This window comes from Zalophus californianus, chromosome 5 (assembly GCF_009762305.2).
Source record: "Zalophus californianus isolate mZalCal1 chromosome 5, mZalCal1.pri.v2, whole genome shotgun sequence".
Lineage (NCBI taxonomy): Eukaryota > Metazoa > Chordata > Mammalia > Carnivora > Otariidae > Zalophus > Zalophus californianus.
This window is the reverse complement of record NC_045599.1, coordinates 108339452-108357018: the sequence shown is the minus strand read 5'-3', so window position 1 is coordinate 108357018 and position 17567 is coordinate 108339452. Positions and strand designations below refer to the sequence as shown.

At 41.7% G+C, this 17567-nt stretch overlaps 1 protein-coding gene across 3 annotated transcripts; it reads left to right on the top strand.

Moving 5' to 3' along the window:
* Positions 1-331: 331 nt before the first annotated feature.
* CNOT8 (CCR4-NOT transcription complex subunit 8) lies at positions 332-17345 on the top strand. 3 transcript variants are annotated; one of them, XM_027605123.1, is made up of 7 exons: positions 332-773; positions 8029-8206; positions 9364-9557; positions 12123-12284; positions 12826-12970; positions 13902-14012; positions 15822-17345. In XM_027605123.1, exons 2-7 carry the CDS (start codon positions 8090-8092, stop codon positions 15969-15971), a joined length of 879 nt encoding a protein of 292 aa, XP_027460924.1. In that variant the 5' UTR covers positions 332-773; positions 8029-8089; the 3' UTR covers positions 15972-17345. The 3 variants fall into 3 exon arrangements, with proteins under 3 accessions (XP_027460924.1, XP_027460923.1, XP_027460922.1); XM_027605122.1 differs by lacking the exon at positions 332-773 and adding an exon at positions 781-1008; XM_027605121.1 differs by lacking the exon at positions 332-773 and adding an exon at positions 3960-3977.
* The last annotated feature ends 222 nt before the right edge of the window (positions 17346-17567 follow it).

Here is a 17567-nt window from a genome sequence, read left to right as displayed (position 1 = left end):
GCTCCTAAGCCAGGCCCAAGCCCAGTGCTCTCGCAAGGAAAATGTGCAGAGCCTGCCTAGCGCCCGCCGTCTCCAAGCTTCTCTTCCCCCGCGGGAGACCGTGTCTTCTTTGTAACTCGAGCAGGCCCTGGCGGGCCGGTTGCTGTGGTAACGCTGCCAGCCAACTCTGTGAGGCGGGGAGGAGGGAGGCGGGTCTCGCCGGACGTCACCCAGACTCGGTTTGGGGGTGCTGCCCCACCCCCAACTAATTGTTTGCCAGAGAGGAAGCCGAGAGATAGATGCTTTGTCAGTGAGGGGTCCAGGGGGCTGCATTAGTACAAGGAAGGGGGTGAAGATCCGCTCCTGCCGACGATTTTAACGGTCCATCAAAGCAGGGCGGAGAGGGCGTTGCAATCTGGGGGATTTGGTCAGAAGGTCCACGCCCCTTCCTCGGCCTTTGGCGTCTGGGCCAGGCCCACCCGAGCCGGGGCTAGTTCTAGACCACGCCCCTCCTTTGGGCGCGCGGAAGGAGAACCGAAACAGCGTGGTGTGGCTAATTGAATTGAGCCAATGCAGCTAACGCGCCGAGGCCCAGCACCCGTCGTGTTCCGCAAGCTTCCTGCGAGGCCGCCCTGCCCCGCTGTTTTCGGGGCGCCCTCTTGGTTTTGCGCCTGCGCGTTGCTCCCGCGAGCTCGGGTTGGACGAATACGCACAGTCTCCGGGGCGCGCAGAAGGGGTGGAGCAGGCATGATCAGGCGCGCGCGCGCGCGTCTGGAGTGACGCTAAAGGAGCAGGCGAGTCGGGAGGATCCAGTGGGTAGAGTGGTTCGGCCAGGTTTTTAGGTGGGCAGTACGTAAGGCTGCTCTGGGCACGAGGGCGCCCATCTCACTGGCCCCCTCAGTTCCCGGAGCGGATCCGGGGCAGGCGGAGAGCGCCGGGTCAGGGGCCGCCGCCGCCGCCGCCGCCGCTGCTCCCGGGGGCCTGCCCGCCAGCCCGCCAGTCCGCGCTTCGCGGGCCCAGCAGCTCAGGGTAAGCGGGCTCGCGCTGGCCAGAGAGGAGCGTGAGATGAGAGAGTGTGGGAGGCCATCGGGACCTGTGGGAAGAAGGGGAATGGGGGCGTGAGTGAGGGGCAGGGGGTGTGAAAAGAGAGAGGCCCATCGAATAGTGGTAATAATACCAACCACTACCACACAATAATAATATTCTAGTGTTATGTGCCAGGACTTTATAAAGCACCTTATATGCTTCATTCTGTTAACCTCTACTACAGTCCTCCGAGGTGTATATTATTGAACCCATTTTACAACATAGGAAAACTGAGGCACCAGAAAGGTTAAGTAACTTACGCAAAGCCACAGGGCTAGTTGGTGGCCTGGGTTCGAACGTAGGTGTTTCTGGCCTGAAAACCTGTAATTTTAATATCTTTGCTTTGGGGGAATTAAAGGGGGGGCGGAATGAGTGTTGTTTGGAGAGGGAGGGTGATCCAGAACAGGAAGAAAATGATGATGGGAGACTGTAAGGGAGAGGACCTGAGTTTGGAACCTCGCGGGCCTCTCGCTTCTTGGTTCTTTTGGCCCCACAACTTTTCCTTGCCGTTCTGTGTTTATGAACCATAGCTATTGCCCGGACCACATGGTTGGTTTTAAGAACTGGTTGAACTGCGGTTCAGTCCAGGATAGTTGTCCTCGGACACTGTTTTTGGGGCAGGAGTGATGGAGGACGGCGAGGGCCACCGCGGCCGTGTATAGAGAGGACCCTCTTCCAAGCTGCTGCCATTTCTTCTAACTTGCTCCTACTTCCTTTTCCATCTTATCCTTGCGCGGCAAAGTCTTTGTTCAATTCTCTAGAATAGGGAAGTGATGTTTATTGTCTCTTTGCAAGCTTAGGCTTAAACAAAACAAAACCGGAAAAACCAAACATTTTTTTCCTAAGCAAGACCTGGTACTCTGGATTGCTTGCGGAGAAAGCTTTCGGTTGGCTTGATTCGTAGTTGCTCTTTAGAGCTTTCCTGGGTAAATAGCTTTGTTTTGGAGAAGTTTACACTATAGGTCAGCAAGAGCGATCTGCACAGATTTTACTGCAGATCAGCACAAGGCAGGGACCTCAGTAATGTGTATGTGACCTTTCCTTCTTGAACAGTCCAGTATTGGGAAACAGCAGGTATCAGAGCTTGTGTTTTGCTTTCATATAGAGTGGAGTAGCTCGTGTGGTAGTCACATTTTCATAGAGTGGAGTAGCTCAAGTGGGAGTCAAGGTTTAATGTCAGCCTGTGAGGGAAACTTTGCCTGTGATCATAGTTATTCTTAAAAATTCCTTAGGAAGGTGTAGAGTTACAGATGGACATTCTGTTTCTCAGTAAATCTAGCATAGTTTTTCCTTCAGCTTTCAAACTTGTTACTGTTTCTCTGGTTGCAACTCAGAAAAAGTAGCTTACCTTGAGGGGCTATATTATTGCACAAATAAACATATTTGAATGGGATAGAGTCCTTCCATATTGTGAGGTGTACTGTGCCGTGCTGGCACTGAGAGGCTTAAAAGGAGGACGACTAACCAAGAACAGTATGTTTGTGATTCCCATCTTGGGATCCTTCTGGAGCATGCGGTCACTGAGTGGAAAGTGGCAGGCAAAACTGACATCATTTATTATTATTTCTCTTCTCTTTGTCTAGCATATCCAGTAATTTATGCTAAGCTAGATGTGCATACTGTGATTCCTTTTCAATTTTTGAGTGGCACTTCCTTTTGGGATTTGCAAGCAATTTCCCCACAATTTTCCTAGATAAGGGTTTGGTGTGAGGACGTCTTATATATTTTTGCCAGTGGTATGCACTTGTGTTCCATATTTATCAAATATGTGTAACAAGAGTTAGCTTTTTGAAACTAGCTTAGCTTTTTTTAAGGTTTTATTTATTTATTAGCACGAGCGGCGAGGAGGGGCAGAGGGAGAGGGAGAAGCCGACTCCCTGCTAAGCAGGGAGCCTGACAATGCGGGGCTCCATCCCAGGACTCATGATCTGAACCACCATCTAAGCTCTGTGGCTTAGCTTTTTAAAAAAATTTTCTTGGAAGTGGAAGTCATGATAGTACCTTTTAAAATTAATGTCTCTGAATTTCAATTTTCTTTTTTTTTTTAAGATTTATTTTTTTGAGAGAGAAGGCCAGAGAGCCCGAGCTGGGGGGAGGGGCAGAGGGAGAGGGACAGGCAGACTCTCTGCTGAGCAGGGAGCCCGACACTGGGCATGATCCCATGACCTGAGCTGAAGGCGGACACTTAACCAACTGAGCCACCCAGGCACCCCTAGTTTTCTTATCTGTAAAATGTAGAGGAAGATACCACTGTACAAAGTTGTTGTGAGATTTCTCCACTGTTAATTTTGAAGCAGAACCCCACATTTCGTATCATATCACTATAGATGTTTCACATTATCTCTAAAAGATAAGGACTCTTTTTAAAAAAACCATGACAATGTAACACCAAAAAAAGTAAAAAAAACCCCAAACAAAAAACCAAAACCAGCAATTGTTCAGACTTTTGTCTTGAAAATGTCACTTTTTAAAAAAAATTTCTAACAGTTTGTTTAAAGATCTAATTAGGGTCTATAGATTTTGATTGGTTGATAAATCTCTTGAGAGTCTTTTATTTCTTGCAATTTGTTGAAGTTGGGTTATTCTGTAGTTTCCCACAGTAGTTTCTGGATTTTGCTGATTGCCTTTCTGTGGTATCATTTAACCTGTTCCTCTGTCCTCTTTATTTCCTGTAAATTGGTCTAGAGGTTTGGTCAGATTCAAGTTAGATTCTTTTTTTTTAAAGATTTTCTTTGTTTATTTGACAGAGAGAGACAGCGAGAGAGGGAACACAAGCCGGAGGACTGGTACAGGGAGAAGCAGGCTTCCCGCTGAGCAGGGAGGCTGATGTGGGGCTCAATCCCAGGACCCCGGGATCATGACCTGAGCTGAAGGCAGATGCTTAACGACTGAGCCACCCAGATGCCCCTCAAGTTAGATTTTTTTTAAAGATTTTATTTATTTATTTATTTATTTATTAAGATTTTTATTTATTTATTGAGAGAGAGAGTGATAGAGAGCATGAGAGGGGGAGAGTCAGAGGGAGAAGCAGACTCCCTGCTGAGCAGGGAGCCCGATGCGGGACTTGATCCTGGGACTCCAGGATCATGACCTGAGCCGAAGGCAGTCGCTTAAACAACTGAGCCACCCAGGCGCCCGAGATTTTATTTATTTTATTTATTTTTTATTTTTTTATTTTTTTAAAGATTTTATTTATTTATTTGACAGAGAGAGACACAGCGAGAGAGGGAACACAAGCAGGGGGAGTGGGAGAGGGAGAAGCAGGCTTCCCGCTGAGCAGGGAGCCCGATGTGGGGCTCGATCCCAGGACCCTGGGACCATGACCTGAGCCGAAGGCAGACGCCTAACGACTGAGCCACCCAGGCGCCCCGAGATTTTATTTATTTTAGAGAGAGAGCGTGAGCGACAACACTGCCCGCCCAGGCATGAGTTGGGGGAGGGAGTGGGGACAGGACAGAGGGAGAGGCAGAGAATCCCAAGCAGACTCCCCGCTGAGCACAGAGCCTGCTGCAGGGGTTTATCCCAGGACTCTGAGATCATGACCTGAGTGAAATCAAGAGTGGGACACTTAACCAACTGAGCCATCCAGCTGCCCCTCAAGTTCGATTTTTTTTGGCAAGTATAATTTCTTAGTGGTGATGTGTTCCGTCAGGAGGCACATAATAAATACCTGGTTGTCTCTTAATGTGGTTATTGCAGCCATTGTGATATTTTAACAACTTTATTGAAGTATAATTTACATACTATAAAACTGGAGTTCAGCGATTTTTAGTAAATTTACGGAGTTGTGCAGTCATCAGGTAGTTGAGTTTTGTAGCCTTTCCATCACCTCAGTAAAATACCTTATGCCTGTTCCCATTCCATTGCTGTAGTCTACTTTCTGCTTTTGTAGATTTACCTTTTCTGAATATTCCATAGAGATGCCATTATGATTATTGCCCAGATCTATGAATTCTTTAGGAGCTACAAAACAGTGATATTCTATCATTCTGTATTTGTTAGCTTTATAACTTCTATTAAAAGAAACTTTCCCTCAACTCTATAGTTACTTAGTACAATTTATATAGGAAAGACAAGATAACATATTTTTAAAAAATAAATTAACTAGCATTCTCCATTGGTGACCAATAACATTTATTTTCTTAGGTTTAAATCTATGAGTTCAGGGGCACCTGGATGGCTCAGTTGGTTAAGCATCTGCCTTGGGCTCAGGTCCTGATCCTGGGGTCCTGGGATTGAGCCCGCTCCCCCGCCCCCCCCCCCCCCCGCTGCTCTCCTTGCTTGTGCTCTCTCATTCTCTCTCAAATAAATAGTCTTAAAAAAAAAAAAAATCCATGAGTTCATAGTGAACTGTCTTAGAAGTTTGAAGACATTGTAGTGACTATTCATAATAGTGTTTCTATTATCTTTTATATATATATATAAAATATTTTTATATTTTACTCAGATTATTTCCTGAGTTCTTTTAGACACAACCTTAAGAGCGTCTTAGCTGGCGAGCCTGGTTCTAAGGGTTTAGTGTAAATACCTAATTGTCTTCTTTTTATAAGCCTGCTTTTTTCTGCTTCAAGACCAAAGGCATTTTTTTGCTTGGGTCCCTTTTGCTGTTTTGCTTTTATGGAAATGTCTCCATAGTCATACCCACTTCCCCTAAAGTAGTTTATGGTTGTGCTTGAAATGACACCAAAAAGGAAGTACATTGTTTAAGTTAGGAAAATAAGGAAGTGAAGTGGTGCTGATTTAACATTAATGGGCATAGAAATGGCTTTCTGCCCTCCTGCAGGGGAAAACCTTAAATCTTAAACACAGTTTAGAATCTAATCAGTCCAAACATTTTCTTAATTATGGTCATATCATGGAATTTACTCCACACTCAGTTTGAACTTCTGCCCTTTACGGATGTTCTTTATTTGTTCATTTGCAAGCCTTTAATTTGTGCCCATTGTGTACAGGACTGAAACGAGAAGAGATGGTTTCTGCCTTTAAGAAGTGTCCACCCAGGGCGCCTGGGTGGCTCGGTTGGTTAAGTGACTGCCTTTGACTCAGGTCATGATCCTGGAGTCCCAGGATCACTTAAGTCCCACATCCGGCTCCCTGCTCAGCAGGGAGTCTGCTTCTCCCTCTGACCTTCCCCCTTCTCATGCTGTCTCTCTCTCTCTCAAAGAAATAAACAAAATTAAAAAAAAAATTGCTGGAATTAAAAAAAAAAAGTGTCCACCCACATTTGTTAGGAAGTTACCACAGTCTACTTAAGTTTCAGAGTAATTATAGTCAGTCTCCTATAATTTCAGAAAAACATCTGTTGAAGTGTTGGGTACCTTAAATAAATGGAATCTTTCAGGGTTGCTGACAAACCAAAAGATCAGTTTCTCAGAATTTTCTCAGAGAAATGATGACATTTGAGAATGACAATTTTGTTTTGATCTAGATTCTTATTGTTGCATTTGCCTGTCTTGAAAGTAGGAAGTAAAGATTAATTTTACTGTTTCTAGGAATTTTCCTCTGAATATATATCTATATACTGTAGCCCACTCTTATGTTGAGGGTCCATGTGGTGGGGTTGCCTTTTTAAATAAAGGCCATTACAATAAACTTCTCTGGTCTTTTTGTAACTAAGCATCTCATTATTATAGTAACAGCATTACTCTGAAGCTGAATCATGTTGAGTTTTATCTTGCAGAATACAGTTCCCTTCCATAGTTTACTCCCAGAATATGAACTATAACTCATTATGCTTTCTGGTTGAATTATTTACACTTGCCGTCTTCTCTATTCCTGTTCTTGAATTTCTTAGTTTCTTTATATTATTATGTGTTTAAAAGTAGACATTAATAATTCCAATTCTTATTTTCATTGTGGTAGTTAAAGTTTCAAATTAGCAGATGGGGTTGGTTTTTACCACTTAAATCCCTAACTTCATGATCTATTTGCACAAGTCTAAAGAGGCACTATATTAAGTTAGTTAATTGCCTCTAGTTATATTTGACTTTTGGATTGTGGAGAAAAAGAATTAACCCTTTTATAGGGGGCAGAGGGAGGAGTCCCATGACCATATTCACGATGTAGTTGTTAAGACTTACGTATGAGAGTTTAGGTCTACATTCTTTCAGACTTTCAGAGATCCTAGTACATACGTTTATTTTGTTTATTTATTTATATTTTTAAAGATTTTATTTATTTATTTGACAGAGAGAGACACAGCAAGAGAGGGAACACAAGTGGGGAAGAGGGAGAAGCAGGCTTCCCGCTGAGCAGGGAGCCCCATGTGGGGCTTGATCCCAGGACCCCAGGATCATGACCTGAGCCGAAGGCAGATGCTTAACGGCTGAGCCACCCAGGCGCCCCCCCCCAGCCCCAGTACATTTAAACTGGCTAAAGTGATTCCTTAAAAATGTTTCCATGATTTGGTCTCTGTGCAAAGTGTTGTGAAAGTCATAGATAAGGGAATATTTGTGGTCACTGGGACCTATTTTAGTCTTAAATAGTCTGAAAAGGGCTCAAATACTGGTTTAGGGTAGTGGTTTCACTTCTGTGCTAAAGGGCAGCTTGGGCAAAAGTTTCTTCCCCTCCCTCCCTCCCTCCCTTCCTTTCTTCCTGTTTTATTTTTAAGTAATCTCTACACCCAACATGGGTCTCAAACTTACAACCCTGAGATCAGGAATTGCATGTTCTACCAACTGAGCCAGCCCAGCACCCCAGTGTCTTCAGATTTCTTAAGTAATTTTAGTTTCTTTGGGCTAAAGAACTGTGTGTGTATGTATGGGGTGTGTGTGTGTGTGTGTGTCTATCTTTGTCTTGACAAAGGCAAGTTTCCCCACCGTATAAAATGGAGAATGAAGATAAATATAATAGTCTTAATGTTTTAGCTTAAACTGATGAAGTGATTTTTTTTAATCTTTGTTTTGTTGACATTATGCCAGTGTGTAAATTTATGTGATTTTAAAATAATGTTTTTGAATCTAGATCAGATCAAGCATCGGTTTCCCCCCTCTCAGCTGAAAGCGACTTCTCAAGTTTCTTCAAGATGCCTGCAGCACTTGTGGAGAACAGTCAGGTTATCTGTGAAGTCTGGGCCAGCAATCTAGAAGAAGAGATGAGGAAGATCCGAGAAATTGTGCTCAGTTACAGTTATATTGCCATGGTAAAGAGCTCAGCTCTGTTTGACTCGCTTTCTACTATGGACTTAGGGGATATTCAGTGTGAGATTTTTGAAAGCAAGGATTATACTAAAGCCATGGTAAATTAAACTTGGTGGAAGGTTGTGATGCTTTTATGAAACATCAAGGTAGTCAGTGTGTCTGAGAAGGATGTAACCTCTAGTAGCTTAGATTTTCTGTAATGTTACTTTGTGTTTAATAGTGTTTAAGGCAGAAGTTATGTCAGCCCATAGGGCATATCTGTCCCACAGATGTGGTGAATTTGACAGTGTTTAAAAATGGTTTTTAAAAATTAGCTATCAGCATGTAAAAATTAAGAGATCTCCTTTAAAGACCAGATATCTGGCATCTCTGGAAAAAAATGGGAAGATCTGGCATTATAGGATTCACAGTCCTGCCTGATACTGAGTGACTGGAGAGGCAGATGTGTGTCATGGTGATATTAGGGCCTCTTCTAGAGGAGCTGTGCACTGTCTAGTTTGCTTTAGTCCCTGTTACTCATAAGCAGTAAGTCTTTAGCATTGTATTTAAAACTGTCTGTGATCTTGTTCCAGGCTTTTTACTCCTGGTAAATGTAGCTACTTTTTTTTCTGAATGGCTGTTTCATTTCCCTCTGTTTATATTTTTATTCATTCATTGTTCTCAACCTAAGCTTTTTTTTTTTAAATATTTATTTATTTGAGAGAGAGAGGGAGAGCACAGAGGAGGCATGAGAGAGAGAAGCAGGCTCCCCGCTGAGCAGAGACCCTGACAGCCCGATGTGGGGCTTGATCCCAGGACCCTGAGGTCATGACCTGAGCCAAAGGCAGCGGCTTAACCCACTGAGCCACCCAGGCGCCTCTCAACCTAAACTTTTTTTAATTCACTGTATATGAATGTAAAATGTTCTTAATTGATCTGTAGTTAGTCACCTACTCTAACTCACATCCTGCCTAGGATCTCCAAGTTGCTGCGCAAAACTTCATGATTCTAGTACTATTTGTGTAGATATCAATGAGATCAGTATTTTAATATAGGTATTTGTGCCCAAGCTTGGGTCTTATCACATAACTTTTATAAATTAAGATAATATTTAAGAATGATCAATTCAGCATCTACTGTTTTGTGAAACCTTATGATGAGAGACCTTTTCCTTTTCTAGGACACAGAATTTCCAGGTGTTGTGGTACGACCAATTGGTGAATTTCGTAGTTCCATAGATTACCAGTATCAGCTTTTACGGTGCAATGTTGACCTTTTAAAAATTATCCAGCTGGGCCTTACATTCACAAATGAAAAGGGAGAATACCCTTCTGGAATCAACACTTGGCAGTTCAACTTCAAATTTAACCTTACGTAAGTGTCTGAAACATTTCTCAGTGTTATTCTTAGATCCGCTACATTTGTGCAGACTGTGATTTCTAACTGATTTTATTAATATGAAGTTTTGTTTCCATTGAAACCAGGTAAGGGTTGGGCACAGCATTCAAATAGAGGATGGAATAAGGAATCTCAGAAAGTAAAGTCCCCCTTAAAGAACTCTTGTAGGTCAGCAGTAAAAAGACAACCCAATTAAAAATGGGTATCAGATCTGAGTAGAGTAAATCTGACACTCTACCCATTGAACAACTCTCCTTTTTCTTCTCCAGATCTTGGTGAACCACCATTACTACTTTCTGTTTCTGTGAATTTGACTGTTTTAGCTACCTCATATAAGTGGAATCATACAGTATTTGTCATTTTGTGACTGGCGTATTTCACTTAGCATGATATCCTTAAGGTTCATCCATGTTGTGGCATATTGCAGAATTTCCTTCCTTTTTAAGACTGAATAATATTACATTGTATATTTAGACCACATTTTGTTTATCTGTTCATTCATTGATGGACATTTAGGTTGTTTCCACCTCTTGACTGTTGGGAGTAGTGCTGCTATGAAGATAGATGTGCAAACATTTTCGCAACCGTGCTTTTCATTCTTTTGGATATATACACAGAAGTGGGATTGCTGGATCATTTGGTAGTTCTGTTTTTAATTTTTTGAGGATGATATAATTTTTTTTTTTCTTTTTTGAGAGAGCATGCACGAGAGCATGCATGTGCGTGCGGGGGAGGGTTGGGGAGGAGCAGAGGGAGTCTGCAGTCAGCGCAGAGCCTGGTGCAGGGCTCAATCTCAGACCCTGAGATCATGACAAAAGTTGAATGCTTAACTGACAGCCACCCAGATGCCCCAGGATGATGTAATTTTTTAAGGGGAAAATTTAGGAGAGACTATCATTTTGCTGATTGTATGAGGTAGTTTTAGTGTATTTCTGAGTGGGCCACAGTACTGAAGTAGTGCTTTTTTTAACGGCACCAGGAGCATTATAACTCAGGAATAATTTTTTGATTGTTCATGTGCTTTGGAGATTTCTTTGAGGTTCAGAAATAATTTGGGGTGATGATCTGGATCTTTCCTTTAACTGCATTTTTTTTTTTTAGTCCATTGCCAAAGCCTGTTATTTATGCCTTAATGGTAATTAATACACAAAGGAAAATAAGGGTTGTTTGTTATTGTAGAGTTTATGTATGTGTTTAAAACAGTGCTTGTTTTAGGTGAAACAATGTGATTCAACACTTTTTTTTTTTTAAAGATTTTATTTATTTGAGAGAGAGAGAATGAGAGAAAAAACGAGAGGGAAGAGGGTCAGAGGGAGAAGCAGACTCTCTGCTGAGCAGGGAGCCCGATGTGGGACTTGATCCTGGGACTCCAGGATCATGACCTGAGCTGAAGGCAGTCGCTTAACCAACTGAGTCACCCAGGCGCCCAACACTGGTTTTAATTTAGTAGAAAAAAAAATTTTTTTTAAAGATTTTATTTATTTGACAGAGAGACAGCGAGAGCAGGAACGCAAGCAGGGGGAGAGGGAGAGGGAGAAGCAGGCTTCCCGCGGAGCAGAGAGCCCGATGTGGGGCTCGATCCCAGGACCTTGGGATCATGACCTGAGCTGAAGGCAGACGTTTAACGACTGAGCCACCCAGGCTCCCTAGTAGAAAAAATTTAAGATTGTTTGTTTTTTTCTTTTTCCGAGTTGTCCTAAGTTTATCTGAAAAACAGATGAAAAAACAGTGAAATCTAGTGGAAAGGGAGTTACATAATTTATTTCCTTACTTTTGTAATACATGGTATTGTAAATATTCCTGTTTAAATTGATGGATGTATCTTTGCTGTGGAATATTATGCCAGAGTTGCAAAGGATGTGGTATATCTATGAGCATTGGTCTGGAAAGATGGTCTGTGCTGTGTAGATATAGGGATGGAGGTGTGTATGTGTAGGTAGAGAAAATAGCCTTCAAGGATACATAAACTGAGTTATTAACAGTTATTTCTATGATGTAACAGTATAAGAACATTTTAAAAAATTTTCTGGTAATCTAAATATTTTTGTATTGGTTGATTCTGTTTTTCTGTAAACAATGGGGAAATGTTGAGGTGCCTGGGTGGCTCAGTTGGTTAGGCATCTGCCTTCAGCTCAGGTCATGATTCCAGGGTCCTGGGATCGAGCCCTGCATCAGGCTCCCTGCTCACGGGGGAGACTGCTTCTCCCTCTCCTGCTCCCCCTCCTTGTGCTCTTTCTCTGTCTCTGAAATAAATAAAAACCTTTAAAAACAAACACAAATAAACAATGGGGAAATGTGGATCTTTCATAATTAAGAAATTTATTTTGTGGGGGCAAATCTCACTTTTCCATCAGCCACAGAGATAAGATTATCTACTTTGCATGCTTGCTGGAGTACTGGAAAGAATGAATTAATCTATTCTTAAATTATGAAAGCATTTCGAGAATACTTGTTCTGTAATTATAAGATGATGTTGATATTGCTGCCCATTACTTCTCTTAGATTATCCACCAGCTAAGAAGTGAATACCTTCTTTTTTAGAGAGGACATGTACTCCCAGGATTCCATAGATCTCCTTGCTAACTCTGGACTGCAATTTCAGAAGCATGAAGAGGAGGGGATTGACACATTGCACTTTGCAGAGCTGCTTATGACATCAGGGGTGGTTCTCTGTGACAATGTCAAATGGCTTTCATTTCATAGGTCAGTCCCAGATAATGTGTATTTCTCTTGCTTTGGGAGCAGGGAATTGAATGCTTATGTTATTTCTGCAGTCCTATTGGCTATCTTCTTTTGGTCACTTGTGAAGCAGTTATGGAGTTCAAATGGTAAGTTGCCCATGTTTCAGTTTTTCAAAAAATACTTTGGAGCTCATACTGGTTTGTTTAATGCAGTACTAGGCTCCGTCACATGGCTATCAGTGGGTATGTTCCAAGTGGAATGATGGAGGGTAGGGAGGATCGAAGCACTTGATCATCTTTTTCTTGGTCTTTAATGGCTGGCCTGAAGTTTATGATGAATAAAACCCACATTTATAACTCCTAGGGTTCTCTTATATGTCTCTCATATTAGTCTGGTTTGTTGTTATTTAAGGGAAAGTTCAGATTATGGTAGGATAAAGTACTTTGGAAGACTGAAAGTTACTCACAAGGTAGCACCATTAAGTTTTGAGAAATGAAGCAGTTGAACTCTGGGGCCTGGTAATTGCTGCTTTTTCACCTCATTGCCTCATTCTCTCTTGTAGTGGCTATGATTTTGGCTACATGGTAAAGTTACTTACGGATTCTCGTTTGCCAGAAGAGGAACATGAATTCTTTCATATTCTGAACCTTTTTTTCCCATCCATTTATGATGTGAAATACCTGATGAAGAGTTGCAAAAATCTTAAGGTACACAATATTTTTCTTAACAATAAAAAAAAAGACAAAACGGGCTTGTCATTTTGCTTTATCACTATTTTTAGAAATTATTAGTATTTATTTTTTATTTATTGCTACTTATGTGTTCTTCAGTGCCTGCTAGGTGCCAACATTATGCTGGAGCGGGTGTATATAGAGCTAATTGGCACAGGGATTTGTGTGGTGAATGTCTTTTTTTTTTTTAAGATTTTTATTTATTTATTGAGAGAGAGAGAGAATGGTAGAGAGAGAGCATGAGAGGGAAGAAGGTCAGAGGGAGAGGCAAGACTCCCTGCTGAGCAGGGAGCCCGATGCGGGACTCGATCCTGGGACTCCAGGATCATGACCTGAGCCGAAGGCAGTCGCTTAACCAACTGAGCCACCCAGGCACCCTGTGTGGTGAATGTCTTTAATCCGGGCATAAAGGGAGCCTTCTGCTTCTCTTATTCTGAGGGAGGCGTTCTTCACTTAGGGCCCACAAACCTAGTGAAACAGTTGGCAATGTGAAGCGTATGTGTAGTTTGTTATGCATGGGGTCTGTAGTGTACCAGATTCTCAGAGGGGTTCTTAACCCTAGATAGTTCAAGAACTCAGCACCCTAATAAATTGTTGACATAAGAGATTTTCTGTCTAGAATTGGATTGGTATTTATATCCTCAATCTCGTTTTATAGCCGTTAGGGCTTACGGGGCAGAGGTCTGACACAATTAATGATATATAAAAGAAAGGAGTGAACAGTGAAATATAACACAGTGTATTGTTTGGAGGGCTAGAAAGGGAATATTGCTGGGGTAAGGCCTTAGTAAATGGCCTGTTCCCACTTGTCATCGCCAAAAGAATTAAACTAAAAAGTGGACTTAGTTGACTCCAGTGAAGGAGTGGTGGGTCTGAAATATTATCTTTGTTTTCTTTACATCTGCAGGGCGGTCTTCAGGAAGTTGCTGATCAGCTGGATTTGCAGAGAATTGGAAGGCAACACCAGGCAGGCTCAGACTCGCTGCTGACAGGAATGGCGTTCTTCAGGATGAAAGAGGTAAGGAGGTGGGTTATCTTTGTGGGCTGAGATTTGTTGAAAATCTGTAGTTCTGACGGAAGTTGATGACAAGTTTGAAAGCAGTTGTTTGTTTATTATGATGTTCAGTATATTAAATGTAGTTGGGGAAGCAAAGACATCCTGAAATGGAGGCTCCTCAGCATATTCAAGTCTAGACATGTACTTGGTGTTCTTAGCAGTTCTCATTCTTGCAGTGATTTGCTTTTCTTCTGATTTCTCTAATATGAACACATTTGTTTGAACACTCACTTATTTTACGCTTAATTTCTGTGAATTATCAAATGTCTGGCAGCTAACATACTCCATGACAAGCTCAAAGTTTACCTCTAAGATCAGGAACAGCACAAGCATGCCCACTCTTGCCACTTTTATTCAACATAGTATTGGAAGTCGTGGCCAGAGTAATTAGGCGAGAAAAAGAAATACAAGGGATCCAAATTGGAATGGAGGAAGTAAAACTGTCACTATTTTCAGAGGGCATGATATACATAGAAAACTCTAAGGAGTCGACCAAAGAGCTCTTAGAACTAATTAACGAATTCAGTAAAATTTCAGGATACAAAATCAGTTACAAATATCTTGTATTTCTATATATTAGTAATGAACTATCAGAAAGAAATTAAGAAACAATCTCATTTGCAACTGCATCAAAAACAATAAAGTACCTAGGAATAAGTTTAACCAAGGAGGTAAAAAACTTGTACCTTGAAAACTATAAGGCATTGATGAAAGAAATTGAAGAAGTCACAAATAAGTGGAAAGATATTTGGTGCTCATGGATTGGAAGAATTAATATTCATTTTTTAAAAAGATTTTACTCATTTGAGAGAGAGCAGGAGCAGAGAGAGGGCCAGAGGGAGAGGGAGAAGGAAACTCCTCACTGAGCAGGGAGCCCGACCCTGGGATCATGACCTGAGCCGGAGGCAGACGCTTAACCGACTGAGCCACCCAGGCGCCTGTGGAAGAATTAATATTCTTAAAATGTCCATACTATCCAAAGCAGTCTACAGATTTATTGCAGTCTCTATCAAAATTCCAGTGGCATTTTTCACAGAAATAGAACAAATGATCTTAAAATTTGTGTGGAACCACAAAAGATCCCAAATAGCCGAAGCATTCTTGAGAAAGAAGAACAAAGTTGGTGGCATCATGCTCCCCTGAGGTTCCTTTGGCAAAGTCTGGAGACATTTTTGGTTGTCACAATGTGGAGAAGCGGAGGAGAGGCCCACAACTGGCCAGGGATACCGCTAAACATTCTACAGTACTACAGTACACTGGGCAGCTCCTCTCCATGCCCCCCAGCAGGGAATTACCTTGCCCAGTAGGGCCAGGGTTGAGATACCCTGCTGAAGTGTGTAATATCCAGTATCTCACTTGTAACAGCCTACTGTTACCCCGTTTTATAGCTAGGGAACCATGGCTCAAGGGGAGTTGAAGGTCACACAGTGAGTGTAGAGCCCAAGCTCTTAAGCACTGCACTGCTTGTTAAAGAGAAGGGAGGAGATGGAGGTGGCTATACTAAACAGCGGCAGCAGCCCATGGATCCTGGCAGTAAAAGAACTCACGGAGAGTAGAAGTCTGTTCAGAAAGGAGAGCCTGTATATTAAGAAAGGAGTATGAAAAGACTATGTAGTGGAGAGGTTTGGAGCCTTTATTTATGAAGTTACTTTCTAGTTGGGTAGATTTTCAGAGCTTTGAGATAACTGGGAGGTGCTGATGTGGTAGTGTTGAGACTTGGCATGACTCTTGGCGGGATTCTCACCATGGGTTCTCTGTCCTGTCCTGCAGTTGTTTTTTGAGGACAGTATTGATGATGCCAAGTACTGTGGGCGGCTCTATGGCCTAGGCACAGGAGTGGCCCAGAAGCAGAATGAGGATGTGGACTCTGCCCAGGAGAAGATGAGCATCCTGGCTATCATCAACAACATGCAGCAGTGATGGCGGCGAGGCTCTGTAGGGCGGACCTGATCCCAGAGTGGTGCTTATATGCTGACTGTGTGTACTGACCTTCCTCCCCAAGAGAAAACGCTTCTTTTGAGTAAACTGTACCTACCATCTGCGGTGACAGAAAGACTTTTGTTGTATTGAAGACAAGAGATGTCTTTATTTTAGATCCAGAAGAGGGGAGTTTACTCTGAATTTGTAAACAAGTCTTCCCTATTCCTCATCCCCAAGCCTCTTTCCAGTTGCTTCCTGCCACCAGCATCCATGGCTCATTTGACACCTTTTTAAATATCCAGGACAAGTCAGAAACAGACTAGTAAAAATATATATAACTCTTTGTTGTCATTCTTTTTCTTTTTAAATCTTGCTACTCTCTGAGGATGAAGACTTTTTGATGTGATTCTCAGCTGAGCTGAGGGCTTCCAGGGAAAGTGGAACAAAATGGTGTTTTTGTGAAGTGGGTTATAGATGTCTTTTCCTTCTTTCCTTTTTTTTTTGAACTTTCTCTAGGACATTTGCTTTCCTCACATTTTGTTAGTCTCTAATTATGTGCTATTATGCGGAAATGAATTACTCATTGCTGAAATTTTGAAGACCAGATAATGAAAACTTTTATTAAAAACAAAATTCTTCTGAATCTGTCTACCCTTTATTCATGAGGAACTCCAGAATGGGTATTAAGTTAACCACTTTACGTGTCTTTAAGTCTGTGTTCCATTGTGCCACCGAGATTTGCTGTCACATGTCAATCATTTGAAATCATTTTAAGTTTTAACATAATAAAGTATCTTGGATTTGTTCTTGAATGAAATAAGATCAGAATTTTGGACCGTAAGTTTATATTTTCAGTAATGTGATTTCAGATGGTCATCTGTGTTTTTCCACGTCTCTTTGTTCTCCCTGCTTTTCCTTTCAGCGAACCTGAGAAGTTAGGGAGACTGGTTACGTGAGTACCAGGAATGTGATGAGTCTTTAAGAGTCTTTAAAAAGTTAATAGTGGTACGTGTAAACAGGGCAGTAAGGAATTTGGTTAGAGTTCTCTTGGAGTAATATCCCACAAGTGGGGTAGGAAGCTCAGGACTGTGATTTTTTTTTTTTTTAACTAGTCATTTAAAAAGTACATTGTATTGTTTTTTGAATGACTACAGTATGGACAATTTAGAAAAACCAAAAACCCCTTCGAAATTGTGGAAATGAAACTGGTAACTCACTGAAGTGGATGAATAGTCTTGCATTTTAAAAGCTTACGGAAAACTCAATTTCAAATGATTCGAAAATGTCAAGTATTATAAGCTGGTATTTAAGATGCTTGTAAATATTATTTATGTTTTTAATTTTGTAAAATAAAGATTTCTTTTTAACCACTGGCATGAAGGTTTGGTCTTTCATAGCTGTTAATTGCTGACTGTAGAAGATAGTCATTTGCAATCAGTGACTAGAAGCATCTCAAACTCTTGTCTCCATATCCCCCAAGTTGGCTTGATATAAAATGTCTCACTTTGTAGGAAGTTTTTTGTTTTTTTTTAAGATTTTATTTATTTGAGAGAGAGTGTGAGCGAGAGAAGGAGACCATAAGCAGGGGCAGCAGGA